The following is a 19608-nucleotide window of genomic DNA, read 5'->3' on the forward strand; positions in this document are numbered from 1 at the left end:
AATTAGCATTGGAGAACCTTGTTTTGAAAAGTGGTGAACCGGAAGTATAATGTTCCTTGATGACTTGATGCGCGAACTTCATGTGCAACTTCAACACGCTGGGCACACATGTTTAAAGATACTCTTCAAAATGTTTAAACAGTTAGAAAAGACACCGAGGACCGTGTTAGCATGTGAAAGATCACACTTGGATCATGAAAAGGCGAGACTCGGCACACACGTAGAACAACACTTCTTTAACCACAAGGTGAGACGTGAACTGATGTGTGTATGCCCCGATTAAATCATATGAATGAGTCCTACTTATGTTGACTGATGCATAATGAAATTAAATGTTTGAACTCGCGAGCGAAATTCCCTCATCAGCAGCCAAATGGGTCCGTTTTAGACGACCCCCTGAATGGTAGTTAAAATTCCAATTTGGCTGCTGATGCTGAATAGGATTTTACAATTAGTGTTTCATAATTGAATAGCAGACCATCGAAGTCTACCGTCCACGAAATAGATTGATCAAAATAACAAACACGTGTAAAATGCCTCCTGTCGCACTGCGCCATGTGAACAACCTCACTCCAATACATTTGTCTTGTTCTTCAGAATCGTGATGTCTCCCTTCCTTGTCTCCGGTCCAGGTATCTCTTTTAGTCCCGGGGTGTGACCGGCTCCCTGCTGAGCTCGACTCTGCTCTGAACAGCATGAGGTCATTCCTCCTGGTCAAAAACCTGCCTCTATCCCAGCTGCTGGACAAAGAATTCCTCGAGAAGGCTGTTTACAAAGGTTGGCCAAACGTAAACCACCTCACGTGAGGCATAAAGTCAAACACACATAGTCGGTCTGTGCTAATTTGCTGTGTTGCTACAGAAGGCTGTTTACAAAGGTTGGCCAAACGTAAACCACCTCACGTGAGGCATAAAGTCAAACACACATAGTCGGTCTGTGCTAATTTGCTGTGTTGCTACAGAGTACGTGTCAGTATGTACATGAGCATTATTACTGTATGCATTGGAAGATGATTTACTGTTGACCATCTTTACAGGTTCAACGTATGGTCTATCTTACCAGACCAGAATAGATGAGGACAACTGTTTCGCTCTTCTACCAAATGGTATGGATGCCTGATCAATGACATTATAATGAGTATTACACCAGCAGAGTACCAACCTGAGTAGTAGCATTATAATCACATAACAGTCTTAATAGCACAGCATTATAATATCTTTATAACATGGTAACATTATTAACAACATATAAGTTTAGTTAACATTGCTATTGTTATGCTGATGTTTATTAATAGATGTATTACACATGTTTCCAAAACGCAATTAATTATGTAAGTGTTATTAGGACATTACATAAGTTAATATACTACGTTAACGCATATATGTTCAGTTTGATGTTGAACTACAAAGCACTGAGAAATAATTAGTTAATATTCAACCAAAAGTGTTCTGTTCCCCCAAGCACATCTGTGTGTCACTGATTCATGACCGGACCGTTCTGGTTCTGCAGGGAAGCTGGTCCTGTCGGTGGACAAAGACACATACGAGACCCTGGGTCTGGAGGGGAAACCATCGCAGTACCAGCGCAGGCCAGCCGGCAGATACGGTATGAGGGGGTCTCTCACTCTCTGGTCCTCAGAGAAGCTCTTCGTGGCGAGGGGAACCAGAAGACTAGCGGTCAGGATGGGACTGCTCAGAGCTGGTACTTCAGGCAGGCGTCGGGTCTATGACCGGCGTTGCTGTCATGGTGATCGTAATGGAGGGCAGGATTGTCTAGTGGTTAAGTTTTAACAACTGAAAGGCACTATTCAAGTCCGTTATATTTGTATAGCCCTAACTATAGCAGCCGGTGAGCCACTACCAGTGGAGAGTAGCGGGTCAATCCCTATTGTCCTGAGCCTGACCTGAATGCATCCTTGAGCAAGATGCACTAATCCCACCGGCTTCTCAAAAACATGTTTCTGACTTCACTTTACGTCTCTTTGGATAAAAGCATTTTACTAAATAAATTGTACATGTGTTTTTTATTAGAAGTATTGATGTCACAATACAGCCAATGTAAAGTGTGTGTGTGTTTGTGTGTGTGTGTGTGTGTGTGTGTGTAGTTGTGAGTGTGGACCTGAAGGATCGGACCATGTCCCCAGGTGGTAAGGGTCACCAGCGTGTTCTGAAGGCCCTGACGGAACACAACCCTCTCAGCTGTGACCTCCTGCTGAGTCAGCATCTCCCAGGTATACACACCTCACGTGCACTAGCATCTCCAAGGTAAACGCACCTCACGGGCACTAGCATCTCCCAGGTACACACACCTCACGTGCAGTTTTAGCGTTTTGAAATGTGACATTTGGGGATGGTCTCGCTCATATTACGTTTTGTCGCCCTAACAGGTGACGAAAGCCCCGCCCTCCAGAGCCTGCTGTCCAATCACAAGCTCTCAGAACACAGACCTCGGGTCAGCACCCACGTGATGACATCATTACCATGCCCCACTTTGGTGACCTCTGACCTCCAGGGGGAGCAGCAGTCATGTGACCCTCAGAGCTTCCTGGAGTGGCTGGGGGCCGTGGACGCGGGAGTCACGTTGTAGGTCCCCATTCTATCAACGTCATTGTTACTGACAACCGATGGTCAGGGGGAGCTAGTGCTGTATGCTAAGCTAGGAGTGGCACAAGTTCAGGCCCAAGTAGGGATGTATCGTTTTAAACAAGGTTCCCAGGAGAAATGAATGTCCATTCAAAGTTCATGGTCTTTCACCTTCAGATAGAATATCGTGAAGTCTTGATCTGTTAAGTTGTTGACATGTTTGCAGTTCTTGACCTTTCCAAGACATCTTGACTGACACAATGTCATCTAAACCTTGTAAAAAACAATTTATTGTCACTACACAGTAGTTGTTTCATATATCCAAGTTATGGGTTGTAAACGATTGATAAAGATTGCGTCCACCGTTTTGTTTGCCTGTGTCCCAGTGAGGAGGAGAGCGGCGGCTACCTGTCCACCTATGAGTGTCCCCAGCCCCAGACGGTGTTGGACTCCGCGGTGCGGTGCTCAGTCACCGGACTACTCCTCCCTGAAGACATCTACCACCTGCTGGACGTCCTCCGGTAAGCCGGCTCCCTTCCCTGGTACTCTGACAGAGGCCAGTGTTCGCCCTCCCCTGTAAACATCCGTGTTCTCAAAAGCATGAAAGCACCGTGCAATCATAGCATGGGTGGTCAGGAATAAGTGTTTAGGTTCCAACGCCCTCCTTAAATGTTCTAACACACGGTTATAGGTTTCTAACCTCATGTTCTCCGTCACTCCCAGGCGCTCTGTGCTAGAACCCAAGCTAGCACCATGGCTAGCTCTGACGGTGCACGGCTTCCAGGACAGCCCCGTCTCCTGGGGGACCGCCGAGCACGGCTTCCTGAGCGGAGGGGAGAACTTCTACACCCTGGTCCTCTTCCAGAACCTGGACTACTGGATCTGCATGGCCACCGGCTCGCATGACGCCTGTCCGCCCTGACGGTCCCACCCCCCAACACTGCAAGGTTGGTCTTTATTTGAACCGGAGATCCGGCTCTTCTGGGGCTGCCTGTTTGGTAGTTAGAGAAAGTATGATATTTTTTTTTATTATTTATCGTCGAAGTAAATGTGGGTTAGTGAAGATTTATTAGCTATTATTTGAGGCTTTTTGTTAGAAGTGGAGTTAATGCGTTTTCAGACCTTTTTCCAAAAAAGTTTGAATCAAAGGACCACAAGTATCACAACGGATCCACTCGGACCAGAATTTATTAACAAAAATAACTGTACACGGTTGCAATACGGATAGGAAATTATTAATAATCCTAAAATAATTATAGAATACAGATATTGGAATGACACAATGCTGTGTAGACCAACATTCATTCCAGAGTGGAGCCAATGTTGTGCGTCCAAAAGACACTTGGGACACAGACAATCTGTTCTTCTGACAGGTGAAAACAACACCTGTATGGTCCATTTGAAACCCCGCCCCCCGCACAAAACTTGTGTTCTAGGCATTTTGATTCGCTGTCGTCTTGTATTTCCCATAAGGCCGTGCTGTTTTTCTTTTAGAGGGCGTCCGTAACCAGGTTCTCCCTCACAACCTATTGGCCAATCAGAACGTTGGCTTGTCTCTCTCCCGCCCCTTTGTCTATAGCCAGCTTCAGAGGGGGTTGTTTGAAACGTGAAAAGCGTCACTTTTAAATGGTGTGCTATATGGCTGCGGATCGTCAACGGTCTCTCCGAACAGCAGAGTCATTGTTAGCCGTGTTGTGTGAAACAGTTGGCCCCCTACTGGAGGCTTTTCACATGGCGGGAGGAGGAGTGGCAGTCGCCATGACCACTAAAGCTGGTCTAGTTTCTTCTGCAGGTACTTGAGGATGGAGTCTGTGCCCTGTGACGACCCCCACACCCTCTTCAGAGCTTCGCACTCCCGCTCGTTGGCTTGCTCCAGGGCACTTCGGTTGGTGCTGCGCATCAGCGCCTTGGACTCCCGCAGCACCTGGGGGTCAGGGGTCAGGGGTCAGATGAAGGGTATAGCTGATGATGAACGCGGACATGACCTTTAGAACGGGCCCCAGTTTACCACCAAGTGTGATGTTGATTAGGGACATCAAATGTGTCCGCCCAGATGTACGGTGGATACATTGTGGACTTCCAGTTGGTACAGTCCACTGGGAAGGCTGCTCTAGCCATCATACAGCTGGGCGGACATTAACACCTGTGACGTCACAAGTGGTGGTATACTAGAGGGCTCTTTAATTCAAACATTTGTTGATGGTTTATTTAAAACTTACTGTATGATTTGTAAAAATGTATACATCTTTTTTTTGTAAGTGAACCATTTTGACCATTGAGTCGAATAAAAACAGACAAGTCAATAAAAAAAAAGAAGCATCAGCGTGTCTTCACTTACGAGGGAGTTGACGGAGACGAGCTCTTTGATGCGTAGCATGACCTCCTGGCTGAAGGTGCCGGGCCAGAGCACCTGGGACACCAGCCCCTTGGCACACGCCTCCTGGGCGGTCAGCTTCCTCCCGCTGAGCAGCATCTCGTTGGCCTGGAGGGGGGACAGGAGCACAACGTGTAGCATGAGCATGGGAGAGACGCAACCAAAGCTTTGGCCTGCGACAGTGCAAGATGGAAGGGGAACCGTCAGGCTTGACTAGTGCTGACTGTATGGCTTCACACAGGCATCTGGGGAAATCTTAACTCTGCAACATCACGGCCATTTCCGTGAAAAATATGTCCAATCTTTGCACCACTGACTGAATTAGACTTGGAAGAGCACAGAACATAGTATTCACGTTAGCCTCGGACGATAAGGAACCTCCAGAAAAAGATGTATTGGGATACAGCCGTAAAGACAACGGGAAACAACATTTTCCTGTATTATGTCCTCTGAAACAGGCTCTGAATGACAATCTTTGTTATATATTTACCGCAAGCCGCTTTGAAAAAATATTTAAACAGGAAAAATACTCAAAACACACGCGGGGGAAGGCTTAACGTTAAATGCGAGCATTGCTCAACACCAGCCGACCACAAGGTAGAACCTGGTCCGTTGGGTCACGTGACCCCGCCAGAGGTGGAGGTCGTACCGAGGCCACGCCCATGATGCGCGGGAAGGTGAAGGAGGAGCAGGTGTCTGGCGTCTGGCCGTAGACGGTGTAGGGCGTCTGGAACCAGGCCTTCTCGTTGGCCCACACCACGTCGCACAGCGGCAGGAGCGCGGCGCCCAGGCCCACGGCGGGACCGTTCACCGCCACCACGATGGGCTTCTTGAACTGGATGAAGGTGTCCACAAACGCTCTGCCCACGGGGAGGGACGGGAGGGAAACGGTTAGCTATAGCGGCACACACCCAGCCTGCTCAGTGCTCACAGGAAGTGGGCCCAGACAATTGTTTATTCAAGGACGCAAGCTAACCTACCAGCGAACTGGTGGCAGTCAACACAGGCCACACTTATGAACAGGCTGAACGGGCCAACCGTAAACCGGTAGAGTGGAACGCAAAGGATAATAGATTCAAAACAGCATGCATATTTTAGAGGGCCCCTATTATACCAAATGTTGGTGTGATTAGCCATTACAAGCTACTGTCTCTTAATCCAGTCCCCAGGGTAGGCTGGTTGACTGATTTAATACATCTGGGTGGACATGCCTAGCCTGGCTCCGCCCGCCTAAGTACTTCTGCTCAATTTGAATTTCCCTTCAGTACTTGGTCTGCGAGTGGGTTTTCTCCGTCAAAATTGTCTTCGTCCGATCAGCGAACAGAGGGAGTGGCTGAGAACAATGACGTTAAAGTCAGCTCTCGTTGACGGACATCTTCACGCACGGTGTTTGGTTTGTTTACAGCCTGCGCGCAACGTGATTCCCGGCCAAACGTTAGCGATTGGTTATGGCAGATCCAGAGTGGCACTGGGCAGATCCAATAGTTTTTAACTTCAACAGACACCCGCCTTCAAGTGAGTTAACGTTTGTCAATTGAGTAGATCCAGACTCTCTGTACAAATGAAATGAAGTACAAGAGTCTGGTAGGACCAGGCTAGGACATGCCCAGTTAGTATGTTAAATGGCAGGGCAGATTTTTGGATGGCTAATCACATTAAGACCTGGTGGCAAGACAGGGGCCCTTTAAATGAGAACCACTTCGGTCATAGACACGAAAAGCACACTCTCAATGGTACATGGCTGTTCCCCGTCCCCTCACCATGGTAGCCGATAAACCGCACCCCTTATCCACTCCATCTGTCTCGTACCTGATGGTTTCGGCCATCTTTACGCTCTCCTTCTTCCTGTCATCGGTGAGTCGCCTGATGAAGTACAGGAAGTCCAGGCCGTAGCAGAAGGTGTTGCCGACCGCGCCTAGCAACACCAGCTTGCTGTCGTCCGATGCTGCCGTTGCCATGGCGCTCTGGATCTCCTTCATCACCTGTTTGAAAGGAATAAAGCGAGAACAAATCAATCCTTAATTCATTGTTCTACGGTGGTTGCTGCGGTAGTGTTTGATCGTCAGTACAGTGCTAGCTACAGTAAAGAGTCCTAAACACTCTAAACACACTGTCCCAGAGCGGTAGCCATGGGAACAAGCGACAGAGTAGAGCACAACACACGTACGTCGGGGTTGAGGGTGTTGTTCTCGGTCTTGGTGGACAGCAGGATGTGGGTGAAGCCGTCCTGCTTGCGGACCACGATGTCGCGGTAGCGGTAGGCGCTCTCCGTCTGCCGCACGCTGTAGCGGAGACGCTTGTCGAAGGCGTGCCGCTCCTCCACCCGCCGCTTCCCCGTGGACGCGCTGGCCGCGCCCACCGTGGCGCTCTGTGACCCAGCCAATCCGCCGGCCGACGACGCCTCCATGAGGGCTGAGGCACCTGGGGACAGGGACCAGAAAGACGAGGCTGCATAAAGGATCCGACAGGACCAGCGGTCGCTCCCGGCTGGCGGAAGGAGGCAGCGGCAGCTCTCGGTTCCTCCCGAGGGAAAATACATCCAAATCAGTAGATTTTCCAACCCTGATTTCACCAAACTTGCTGGGGCTGCTTGCACACACCCACACCTTAACCCTAATCACGTTTTGACCGTCATATCAAAGTCGCAGTGATTACTAGTTAGTTGGCTTGTGGGATGAATCGCCAGTCTGTCGGCAGATACAGAGCCTTTTTTTTAAACTACATATTTTTTAGACCAAATACCTTGAAATATCTTTATCTTATAAATGAGCAGAATGGAGACCCGACGTGAGCGGCTGACCTGTTCCGTTGTGGGAGCGCATGGCGGCAGGAGTGATGGGGACCTGGGAGGACGGCAGGAGGCTCTGGGGATGGCCCCGCGGCCGGCTGCCCATGCGGGCCCTCTCCTCCCCGGGCCTCAGCGGCAGGACGCCCACCGGCTTCACTAAAAGGGCCACCTCGGGCGGCACCAGGTGGGCCTCCTGGGAGCCGGCCTCCAGGCTGTGGGCCCCCTCGCTGAGGGACTCCTCGGCGTCCACGCGGCTGTTCATGGGGCTCCGGGGCACCAGGATCTTGATACCCGTCTTGGACAGGTCCACCCCTGGGCGTCGGCCGCCGGGGTTCAGGACCGGGGACTGGGAGGGCGACGTCAGGGGCCCCGGCTCCCTGCAGTCCAGCCCCTGGCGGCTGTGTCTAGAGGCAGCCAGCAGCAGGGGGCTGCTAGGCTTCACGTTAACAGAGTCCGATGCTAACAAGCTGCTGCAGTGGGCCGAGGCCCCGCTAGGAAGCTGGGGCTGGCTGGGGAAGTGTTTGCGGGCGTTGGTGGCCGAGCCCTTGCTAGTGGCGGTAGCGCCGTTGCTAGCAGGGGAGCGGCCTGTAAGAGGGGTGTGGCTCATGAGAGGGGAATGGCCCGGGAGAGGGGCTTGGCCGGTGGCCGGGTGGGGTGTAGTCCGGGTGGATCTGAGCAGAGGGCTGTCTTTGTGATTGGCTAGTTGCTGACGGTTGAACTCCTGGATGTAGACTAGGCAGGCGGACAGGTGAGTCTCTGGCTCCCAGGTGTCCTCCTCTGTACCATAGCCTCGCCATCGCACCAGGTACTCCGTCTTCCCCTTCTTGTTCCTCCTCTTGTCCACGATATGCTCCACCTGAGCAAATGACAGCGAACATCTGGTCGCATATTCATACAATATCGCTGTTGTATCCATCCACGCCCGAGCTCTAATGCACCTGACAAATGTGCCTGTAAGCCTCGTGTTTCTCTTTCGGTTGGTTCAAAAGATTCAGCCAAGGACACTTGCCACTAAAGTTACCATGAATGATCGATAAATATTGATCACCCAGACAACCTGGTAATATTCTAGACCAGTTCATACGAGAATAAAGAGGGTTGACTAACAACATCAGACAGTTACCCGTTGGAAACACTTAATCGATCGAAATTATCGAATCAGGACTGGTGACAGGGAATATAAGACTAATCAAGTGTGAAATCGCGTGATGCAAATGAGTTGATGGGGACCGATTTTCTGATCCACTTTCCAATTAATATATACACGCGCAAACCCCCAAATCATACTCACTTTATAAACTATAATCAAAAGACAGCCCTGAAGTCTAAAAAGTCAGCGGGTCTAGATTGACACCACGAGGCGTCCAAACTATACTATATTCCTGCATAAGAAATTAGCAACATTAGCTATTGTAACCCAAGCAATAGCTTCTCTAGACGAAATTATTCCGATAAATTACTCCTTCCAAGACCTGATCAATCATTTTGCATCGGGACCGGCGGGGCATCAAGCGCACGTCCAAGAGTGTAAATGTAGACTTCAGATAGCATTACCTCATATAGCTCTTCCGTAGCCATCGCGGAGGATCCTTCACTTTTCAGTCACCCACTGTGGGGCACCGACCTACCTAATCCCTCGGTGTCCTGTTATCGTTGGAGTGGCTTTAAAATGATGAAATTCAGATGAAATTTCCTCTACGTGCTGTGGGGTGATGGGGACCGCTAGCCTGTTAGCAGCGCGGAGCTCGATACAGCTTCACTGCAACTTTATCGTTAAGTTGGTAAACTTCCGGTTGGGGCAGAGAAACAAAAAAAACGACCAATTGGCCTATCAATGGCTGAAGCTAGTTGACTGAACTACTAGCAGCCAAACACTTACCTTTGACAAAATATTTTTGGACGGAAATAGTCAAATGTATGTAATACTTCTTAAAATAAATCCCAGCGTTATATAAAGACATTATGTTTGTCTTTATTACATTTTAAAGGGTAGAAAAATGAAGAAAAAAGTAATTGGGGTAGGCTATATCTATCTAAGAAATAATCAACACTTTATTTAAGCTCTGTAAAACTATGTGTATGACTGTTCAAACCCCATGCAGGTGCTTTTAACAACCAAGTCCAACCTTTAAATAAAAAATCGGAGCAAGATTTTCTTGTCAGTTTCAGCTATTTCTTCCTATTACATGTGTCATGGCTGTTACATGTCCAATAAAAAATAATTTCCGTACCCTGATTTCATACTGATTCTCCTACTGGATAGATTAGAATGTATAGTTAATCAAACTAATTCTGTTTGTTATCATGGAACTATGAGGATAAGTAACATTATGGCAAGAGTAATTTTAGAATCATTATTTGTAATAATTTAGCAGGTGTTTACCTTCCAAGCGACTTGCAAGTAATAACAAGTAACGGAAAACACTAATAACTAGTGTATTTGTATATTATGTGGTGTATGCGTGAAAGATACAGCTCGTATGGGTGAGGCATCTTGCTTTAGTATGCTTTATGGTTGTACAGACATTGGAGAACGATCCCAGTATTTCAGCTGGGAACCACCTGATAGCCACTACACCATCATAAACATCACAACAAACAATCATCAGACTTCAATGACTTAAAGACCACTGCCTCATAGTTTCAAAAAGAAAACATTTTAATGATACACAGTAAAATGTCCAATTTCTTGGTTAAAAAAGTCCTTGGCAATAAGAAACACACGATTACTCAGGATGGATGACTGCACTCACCATCAAATTTCATTATTTAAATGTTATATAACCATTTCTATGTGCTGCACATTGTTCTGTCTTAGATTATATTATTATCGTATATGTGAGTACAGAATAAATATCATATTGATATGTTTAATGTTATTCAATGTTGTTCCATTCACTAAAATCAAGATAAGAGCTTAGAGAACAATTTTCAAAGAAAAGTGGAGAAGGTGAACTTAATTCCCTCCTTGTCTCCTTCCTTCCTTGTATCCTTCCTTCAGTCTGGGACAGTCACCAGACGACCAGCCCTTCTCCTCCAAGGTCGCTGACAGATGGCTAATTCCTAGCTACTCCTTACCGCCAACGCCTTGTCGCTAACTCCTAACGGGTCACCCTTAGCTTACACCTAGCCGCCAACTTCTACCCACCGACATATACCCGCTATTTCCTAGCTGCTATATATTAATCGCTCACAAGCTAATCACTCTTTTTCTCTGCAGCGCTCTTCTTTTTCTGCTCTATGGCGCCGCTCTTCCCCGGACTCTCTTCTATCTGGGCGCCAGGAAGGGCTTCCTGTCCGTCCTTCTCCCCCTGGGAGGGAACCTTCCACTTGTATCCCATGTAGCAGATCAACGCCACCCCCACCACAGGGATGCTGAGCAGCACACAGCCCACCATCGGAGCCCGCTCAAACAAGGGCTGGAAGGGGAGGGAGCGGGTAGAGGGAAAGAGAGGAGAAAGATAGATAGAGAGTGGGGGGAGATGGGTGAGGGAGAGAGGGTAGAGGGAGGGAGAAGACAAAGACAGAGAGGGGGGGGGGGAGTTAGGTGAGGGAGAGAGGGTAGATGGAGAGAGAGAGATAGAGATGGGAGGAAAAGATGGGGGGTGGGAGAGCATGGGACAGGGATGGAATGAAAACAGGGAGGGAGAGAGAGGTTAGATGTAAAATTCAGACTTTTGCTCACAGATCAAGTTGAATAACCTGTTTCCACAGTTATCATTTTATAGGGGCTCCAAGGGGCCCTCACACTGAACCAACTAATAAACAAGGAAACACATGAGGGGAATCCCCTTACTATAAGGAAACAGAAAGTTAACAGCTAAGCACATAATTAATCATATTTATATATATAAATATCCAGATATGAAATCCAGACGTTCCATCTGGATCTTTAAGTAATTTAGCAGTCGTTTGACTTCCACAGTGACACACTGAATTCAGATGCATGTCACTAAGAGGCAGGAAGGTTAAGGCATTTCGCTCAAGGATGTCTTCCCACACAGAAGCTTTCTGCTGGGAGTTGACGACCTCAGCCCCCACACGATGTGCGGGTTAAGTATGACAGAACCGTGTTAATGCACATTATAATACAATATTAATAGAGAGCTTACTGTCAGTGTGTTCCTGGCCTCGTACACCAACCTCCTGACACGCTGACTCACACCACTGCCTCCCTGGCACTGTAGGACAAACAAACACACACACACACACACACACACACACACACACACACACACACACACACACACACACACACACACACACACACACACACACACACACACACACACACACTCATTTTAACACACAAACACAAAGACACACACAGTCAACACACAGACATACACCCACCGTCATCATAATGTTTCTAGAAATTCAAAACAATTTGTGTGCTTAAGTGTTTATTTGAGTGTGTGTATTTAAGTGTGTGTATGTAACCATTTTGATATGTAAACTTATTATAGACATATTAAAGATATTGATACTGACATGAATATTAAACATGAATTCAAACCTAGTAACATAAGTATATACAATTAAATTTAAGAGTGAACTTTTATCTTCTCTCACCTCAAAGCTTTTGTCCAGGACTCCGTTCAGGAAGTCCATGAGGTGTTGCTCCGTCTCCATGACGATGGGTGGCAGGAAGTACCCGTCATTGGACAGATTCAGCACGATGATGGAGGGCATCAGCACCTCACTGAAAACCCAACCACACAGTCACATGACATCCTGTTATCTACCATCCCATAATAATCACAGCTTTAATGGAACCTCTAACAGAACTTTGTACCACAGTACTACCAGAGCATCACAGTACTAACATAGTACCATATAAACACTACCAACATAGTACCACAGTACTAACATAGGACCTCTAGCAGAGTATCACTCACCCCATCACCAGTCCTTTAACGTAGTCACCTCCCTCCATGTAACCAAAATAAAAGTCCCTGCAGCACAAAGAGGACGAGACAGTCACCGAGACAGCCAATGGCAAACATTCACATGTTTAACAGGAAAACATTGGTCAGAGCCAAACTAAACAATATCAGTCACAACCTTCCTGTCGCATTGAAACGCCAAGTGTAGCCGGCTGTTTGGAACATAGCTGTGGGTCATCCAACATCAGCAGGCGTGTGTGAATACCTTCATTTTAAGACAATGATCTCTATATGTTTGGAGTCCAGTGAACCAGTACCACCAGTCTCCGCAGAGAATCAAAAACCAGTAGACCTACTTGCTGTATAACTCCTTATGGTTCAGTGCCACTTGCTCCACCAGACTTTTATATCTGAAAGACAAAATGGATTGAAAATAATTGATCTTTTAAGTAAAGAATATACCACACTTTATACTTTCCCAGTTTGGGTCATGTGCATCTCTCCATCATTTAACCACAATAAGTTGATAAATGAATTCACTGCAACATAAACACTTCCACCGTTTCTTTAAGTAATGCAGCCAGTAACACCCAGAGAAGCTCCATATAACACAATATCCTCCCATCCACACATGAGAAATCCCACCTTCTGCTCTTCTCCCACGAGGCTCTATCATCCACCAGAGCCAAGGCCACCATTTTACCTGAAGAACAAACACAGCAGCACCCAAACTTCACCAAAACATCACCAAACCACAACTCAGATCATTACATGCAGACCATAGACTCTTTGGTGCAGTCTGTGGACTGGGAAACCAAGCAAAATGACTACTGGAATTCTTTACCTCTTTAGTCCCATAATGAGTTTATATCTTTACTTATGTACATTTTGAGTATAACAGATGGGTTATCCCACCTAATTAACAACTCATCTTTAATTAATTGATTTATCAGATAATACACCCTACAGAATTCTCCCCTGGACCCCACTGCTGTTGTTGGGGGTAAAGATGGAGCCAGCTACCTGTGTCTCCCATGGAGTACAGGGTGTAGCTGTCGATCTTGGAGTAGCTTCTGAACCTCTCCCTGTTGATCCACATCTTCAGATCCCCGTCTGTCTCCTCTGGAGAAAAGAACCAACCAGAAAGCATAAAAAGGGTAAATGAGGTTAACTCCACTACTGGAAGCCTCAAGGAACCCCTTGAAAGAATCTTCTGGGGGTGGAAAGAGAATCTCTGGTCCTTCAAATAAACTGCATTAACATTGTGCTGAGCCGCCATCAAAGGGCTCTGCATCATCAGAATGTAAAAGGCCTTTAAACATGCTCGAGGACATAGCAGCAGCCCGAGATCGAAATCAACAACCCTCTCCGTTGACGAGTTTCAAATTTGAAGTCTATTGGTCGAACATGCTACACACACGTGACACACTCACCGCTATAGGTCAGGACCGTGTCTTCTTTGAAGACTGCGACGGCAGGCAGCTTAGGGATGTTGACGTCCTGGGAGGAACACAGCAGTTACAGAGTTAGAACGCGTCTCTCATGGTCTGAGCTTTTCCCAATCCTTGCATCAGAAAAATAAGCGTGGAGGTGGTTCCACGAAGAAGGGGATGTGGGCGGAGGCTGACCTTGGGCAGAATGTCCCGGCCAGCGGAGAAGAAGTAGGTGTGGACGATCAGCTCCTTGGCTGCAGCCGTGTAGTTTCCCTGGCGACAGAAGCATCCATGTTGCCCAACCATAGGCATGACCCAGCCTGATGCCCCTCCCATGACCACGCCAACAATATCACAGAGACCACACCCATTACCATCCCCATATATTGTATGCAAATCCAAAATGGGCAGCCATTTCCCATCGTGTGTGTGTGTGTGTGTGTGTGTGTGTGTGTGTGTGTGTGTGTGTGTGTGTGTGTGTGTGTGTGTGTGTGTGTGTGTGTGTGTGTGTGTGTGTGTGTGTGTGTACCTTCAGAGGGGATGAAGCGCCGATGTAAACGAACATGACAGGCTGTCTGCTCATAACATGTTGAAACATCTGTTGACTGGGTAGGCCTCGGACATCGGGCCTGGAAACACACACCAGTACACAGGACCATTACTCACTATATACAATGTAACAGACCAGTACATCACCAAAATTAGTACATCAAACACAACTGTACCACAGTACCACATAGTACCACAGTACATGCTAACATCGCACTTCAGTACTACCGTAGTACCACAGAACATACTAACATAATACCACAGTACAACCATTGTAACACAGTGCCAAGATAGTATTACAGTACTAACATATATATACTACAGTATATACTGACACAGTACCATAACAGTTTATTGACCAGCTTCTCATTACCCTCCACTACATAGAACTATATTCTCTTTTCTTTGTACACAAACACGTCAACACATTTACCCGGCGACCCGGTTAGCAAAGTCCATGATGCCGTCCTTGGTCCTGGGACCTTCATAGTTATACTTCCTGTCGTTCTTCAGCCTGGCAACACAACACAAGGGGGCCACATTTATTAGATAGTATAATCTTTAAACACACTTATAATTATATTAGATAGCACTCTAATATACCAACAGATGCAGGGCATGATACCGTAATGTGGAGACAAGCATAGAATGGCACTGAACGTAAACGTTATAAGGTGAACAATATGTTAACATTATGCAAATGCTTTGTACACACCACGTGACTAATATGTCAACACCATGTTGTGTATTGCGTTATGTGCTATAATGAGAATTATAATCTACAACCCTGAGGTTGGAGTTCAGACAAAGTAGCCAGAAAGTCTATCATGACTTTATCATGAATAATTAAAACTTACACCATGATAGCAGGATAGCCTCTGACTTTGAATTCTTTGGCAAGGCCTGGAGAGTTGAAACACACACATTATACTGATTAGTTTGAACGTTCTACACACTACTGGAAGGATAACATTCACATTAAATTCACGAAAACACAGCTGACAGAGTCCTGTTGATCTGTTTCACCTTTGCTCACAGATCAAGTTAAACATACGTGTTTTCACAGTTAATATTTTATTATTTTATAATGGGCCCTTCCCCTAAACCCTCAAATAAACAGGGAAACAAATGCAGGGAATCCCCTTACTATAAGGCAAGAGATAGTGAACAGGTAGGCACGTCATAAACCATATTTATAGATATAGATATAGATGTCTAGATATGAACATTAAGACTTTCCATCCTGGATCTATTAGCATAGTCTTATTCATCATATTGAAGGCCTTAAAGGCAGTAATGTAGGCTGTGGGCCTTACATTACTGTGATTCAGTGAGAAGCTAACTCTGTTGTACAAGCAGATTAGGGTTGAGGATTAAGACTTAGAAGAATTAGATACGCTAGGATCTTCCTAACTGGGCAATCGCAGGACAGGCGTAGAAATACAGAAATATACACAATACAAATGCAGAAATACAAGTCAGGTGGGCACAAGACCATCAGAAGATCTGGCACTGGGACAGTCTTTTTAGAACAGGTGTTGCACAGCCAGATTATTCTAGAATCTAGAACCAATGTAATCTATAACACGTTATTGGCTAGGTCTACGTATGTACTGTTGTACGCCCTTGCATAGATCTGAGTGAACACACTACTCATGTTTAGAGTTAGGGTTAGGAGGGTTAGCTCCAAATGTGGGTACTAGCAGCCCAGCTTTGAGTACTGGAGCTAAAGATGTAGGTGGAAGAGCTGTAAAGCATCACACCTAGGCCTTACACTTGTAAAACAGGGTGGGTCTAGAGTTAGAACTACTGATTGAGGAAAAATCTACACACGAGGGAAATAAAAAAATAATATACAGTATAAAACAGGATTGAAACAGAGTTCAGGAATGGAGGGGGTCAAGATTCAATGAGCACCCCCTCAAACTAGTAAAAGTAAAAAGAGGGCTTTAAGAAAGTGCCTACAAACTTGTTTTGTACGATATACTCATGTCATTATCAGTATCCCCTATGCTGTTACTCTGTATGTCAAAATATAACTTCATTATTTTTCTGTACTGCGGAACCTCATAACAAAGAAAGAATGTATTTACTTTTTGTATGAGCATATAGATTTTCCAAAAAAACATTGTCCCTTTTGTAGTGTTTAAATTAATGTTTTCAGAATGAAGCGGTAAAAAAGGATGACATCATTGTAGGGTGCAGCACCTACTGCTGCTGCCGGTTTGCAACTTCGAGCAACTAGCAGCGTGTGGGGTTCACATAGAGTATCCACTATTTAACTAGTCTAACTAGAAAACATATAGATTTTATATCAATCAGGCTATAAAATCTTTCTAGATAAACGGAAAATACGCCTACTAGGTTTTCCCTATAAAAGATGGGGCTACAGTAGAACAAAGGACTACGAGTAGGAGAAGAGTTTGGAGCTGTGAGGAGGACCTGAACCTGGGGGTGGACTGGGAGGCTGAAGGACCAGAGATTAAATGAAGGGAGGAGGAAGAACAATGGATCCAGGCTGCCCACAGACTGCCCCCATGATGATGGGGGCAAAAATCAATTCATGGTTTGAATAGATTTTTTTTCTCTTTCATGTAAGACTCTCAAAATCTTCTGGGTAATCTCTTTTTAATTTGATACGTAATTTAAATACATATTCAGTTTCCACTTGGACTGAAGACACTTCTGTTTTATTCTGTGCTTAACCAGTATCGCTAAAGTAGTCCAAAAACAAGTCATAAATAAGAAATAAGAAATAGACTTTAACGTAGGGATAAAACTCAATACTGGATTGTGCACAAAATAGTTAGACTATGAAGGTGTCCCAGGGCTCTTACCCTGAACATATGGGAAGAATGATACCTAGAAAGGTTAAATGAGATCTCTAAATGACATATAGGACAGAGCTCATGTGGGTCCAGCCAAGTGAGCTCTGAGATTGTTAGATAGTTACTGAAATCCATCGTAGGAGGGAACAAGAGTTTTATACTCCCATAAAACTCTTGGATCATTGGAACATTACTACTGTCACACACACACACACACACACACACACACACACACACACACACACACACACACACACACACACACACACACACACACACACACACACACACACACACACACACACACACACACACACACACACACTTTACTCATACAAATGTGGAAGTACACGAATCACAGACTCGAATAGTGTTGTGGCCATGGGGTTCAAATCTTACCCAAAAGGCACTGGGTTCAATCCCCAATGCCCACAGCCTACCTAGGTTAGGCATTCATGAGCAAGATGGCTTACCCATCCATCTCCTCCTAAGTGACATGGATGCTTTGGATGAAAGTTTAGGCCAAAGATGGAAAAAATCATCTATACCATAGTGTGTGCACGCTAGCACACCCTTGTCTGTGTTTCCCACTGCCACTAAACCTTCACTAATCCTATTATTTAAACAGAGGACTTAGCCAAACTGATACAACCGTTACCAGAAGACTTTAGTTGTACTGGGCAGCTCCCAGTGTTCACCCGTAGAAGACTGTGGTTGTATTGGCCAGCTCCAAGTGCCCACCAGTAAAATACTGTGTGGTTGTACTGGGCAGCTGCCAGTGAACAGTGTGGAGTGAGCCAGATAACATAAGTTCTAAGGGGTATCGATCCAAGCTAAAAGGTACAGGGTTCGATTCTCTGGTGTCAGTAGGTAGGCCTCCTTAAGCAAGATGAGCCTAACCCCAAACTCCTCCATAACGACATGGATCGGAGTTTGCTATAAGTCATTTCTGGATATCAGCAACTTCGGCCTTCATTGGCATGCGCTCCCCTGAACCATCCAGTCATCCCAGGACCCAGTTTACCAGCGCCCGACACAGGGGAGGGTTGCTCCAATCAGGTCCTCACCAGTATGAGCCGTGGCGTCCGACTTGCCGACGCGGACGGGCGAGCCCAGACTCCGGAGCTCCGAGCCGATGGCGTGCCACACCGGGTCCAGCTGCTTGCAGAACGCACACCATGGGGAGTAGAACTGGAGACAGGACTCATTAATAAGACTCCTTAATAAGATAAGATAGCTACTTTATTCATCCCAGACTGGAATGCAGGAGCCACAGCAGCAAGTACAGAACATTATAGCTAGACAGAATTAAGAAGAGATAGATAGAGATAAATACAAATAAAACTACAAAGAATAATATTTGTAATATAATAATGCAATAGCCTACCTCTATCAGCCATATTTCTGTCTCTTCTTTGGTTTCCATAAACCTGAAAATCACAAAAAAAAATATTCTGCCACAGAAAACAAGTTGCACTTTGCAGCAGCAAAGTGGCGGGCATGTAGTGAATAACTGCCTCAAGGTGCGCACAGACGTAGTAGGCCTATTATTTAAAAACATACGTATCATCTAGTTCCTCCACATAGGCGGACACAGCGGTCATGCCGAGCAGCACTGGTACAAGAAAGCACAATTAAAACCCTTTCTAACCGGTCAAACAATCATAGACGAAGACAAACCAAGACAATAATAATATACTAAGACATCGTCATACCTGTCAATATAACGGTGGTCTTCATGTTGGACAACGCGTAGGCCTATCGATCTACAACAGTAAACGTAGAAGCACGGACTTCTCCAGCAATCCACCGGGCGGTCTGAGCAGATTTAATCCGCCAATTGGCCGGTTTGGGTGGGGGTTGGCATCACGATCACTCCCAGTCATTGTACCTGGTTAGCTCATTAACAGGAACGGCTAAAGACGTACCACACTTCATCATTCAAGCCTCAATTAATCGAAAAGCTAGGCCTATGTGTTAATTTATCATCTCACGCTATCTTTGTTAGACCTGAGTGACAAGGAAAAACTCCAAGACTAATTAGCTTAACCGAACGCAATTATTGGTTTATCATGAATTTAATAGTCTTATCTTCAATTGTGTATATGCCACCTCCCAGTACCCAGTAGTTGTGGTACTGGGCAGCTCCCAGTGCCCACTGAATCGAA

At 46.0% G+C, this 19608-nt stretch overlaps 3 protein-coding genes across 3 annotated transcripts; 1 reads left to right on the forward strand and 2 right to left on the reverse strand.

Moving 5' to 3' along the window:
- The first annotated feature begins 37 nt into the window (after window positions 1-37).
- On the forward strand, window positions 38-4657 carry rpp40 (ribonuclease P/MRP 40 subunit). Its single transcript, XM_030364526.1, has 9 exons — window positions 38-247; window positions 633-777; window positions 1037-1105; window positions 1510-1605; window positions 2105-2230; window positions 2387-2582; window positions 2969-3103; window positions 3306-3529; window positions 4375-4657. The coding sequence occupies exons 1-8, from the start codon at window positions 50-52 to the stop codon at window positions 3502-3504; spliced, it is 1164 nt and encodes a 387-aa protein (XP_030220386.1). The 5' UTR covers window positions 38-49; the 3' UTR covers window positions 3505-3529; window positions 4375-4657.
- Window positions 3741-9541, reverse strand: cdyl (chromodomain protein, Y-like). The gene is made up of 7 exons (XM_030364517.1): window positions 9299-9541; window positions 7757-8600; window positions 7124-7377; window positions 6766-6938; window positions 5606-5816; window positions 4921-5064; window positions 3741-4506 (listed from the first exon to the last, which is right to left on the reverse strand). The coding sequence occupies exons 1-7, from the start codon at window positions 9320-9322 to the stop codon at window positions 4348-4350; spliced, it is 1809 nt and encodes a 602-aa protein (XP_030220377.1). The 5' UTR covers window positions 9323-9541; the 3' UTR covers window positions 3741-4347.
- An 841-nt stretch (window positions 9542-10382) lies between these two features.
- Window positions 10383-19538, reverse strand: LOC115549375 (protein disulfide-isomerase TMX3). The gene is made up of 16 exons (XM_030364523.1): window positions 19156-19538; window positions 19004-19055; window positions 18828-18870; window positions 18508-18631; window positions 15470-15515; window positions 15046-15126; window positions 14593-14692; window positions 14259-14336; window positions 14064-14130; window positions 13654-13752; window positions 13276-13333; window positions 12987-13040; window positions 12643-12699; window positions 12317-12446; window positions 11857-11925; window positions 10383-11163 (listed from the first exon to the last, which is right to left on the reverse strand). Exons 1-16 carry the CDS (start codon window positions 19178-19180, stop codon window positions 10942-10944), a joined length of 1305 nt encoding a protein of 434 aa, XP_030220383.1. The 5' UTR covers window positions 19181-19538; the 3' UTR covers window positions 10383-10941.
- Window positions 19539-19608: the final 70 nt, after the last annotated feature.

The sequence above is a fragment of the Gadus morhua genome, chromosome 8 (assembly GCF_902167405.1).
Source record: "Gadus morhua chromosome 8, gadMor3.0, whole genome shotgun sequence".
Taxonomy (NCBI): Eukaryota; Metazoa; Chordata; class Actinopteri; order Gadiformes; family Gadidae; genus Gadus; species Gadus morhua.

Excerpts from the sequence above, each read along its gene's own strand:
- rpp40 (XM_030364526.1), top strand. The coding sequence starts at position 50 with ATGTTCCTTGATGACTTGATGCGCGAACTTCATGTGCAACTTCAACAC. Across the intron at positions 248-632 it reads AACACTTCTTTAACCACAAG|GTATCTCTTTTAGTCCCGGG; the intron begins GTGAGACGTGAA and ends TCTCCGGTCCAG. Across the intron at positions 3,104-3,305 it reads CACCTGCTGGACGTCCTCCG|GCGCTCTGTGCTAGAACCCA; the intron begins GTAAGCCGGCTC and ends CGTCACTCCCAG.
- LOC115549375 (XM_030364523.1), bottom strand. The coding sequence starts at position 19,180 with ATGAAGACCACCGTTATATTGACAG. Across the intron at positions 18,632-18,827 it reads CAGAAATATGGCTGATAGAG|TTCTACTCCCCATGGTGTGC; the intron begins GTAGGCTATTGC and ends TCCTGTCTCCAG. Across the intron at positions 12,700-12,986 it reads CATAAGGAGTTATACAGCAA|GGACTTTTATTTTGGTTACA; the intron begins GTAGGTCTACTG and ends TTTGTGCTGCAG.
- cdyl (XM_030364517.1), bottom strand. The coding sequence starts at position 9,322 with ATGGCTACGGAAGAGCTATATGAG. Across the intron at positions 6,939-7,123 it reads ACAACACCCTCAACCCCGAC|GTGATGAAGGAGATCCAGAG; the intron begins GTACGTGTGTTG and ends CCTTTCAAACAG. Across the intron at positions 5,817-6,765 it reads AAGATGGCCGAAACCATCAG|AGCGTTTGTGGACACCTTCA; the intron begins GTACGAGACAGA and ends CCCCGTGGGCAG.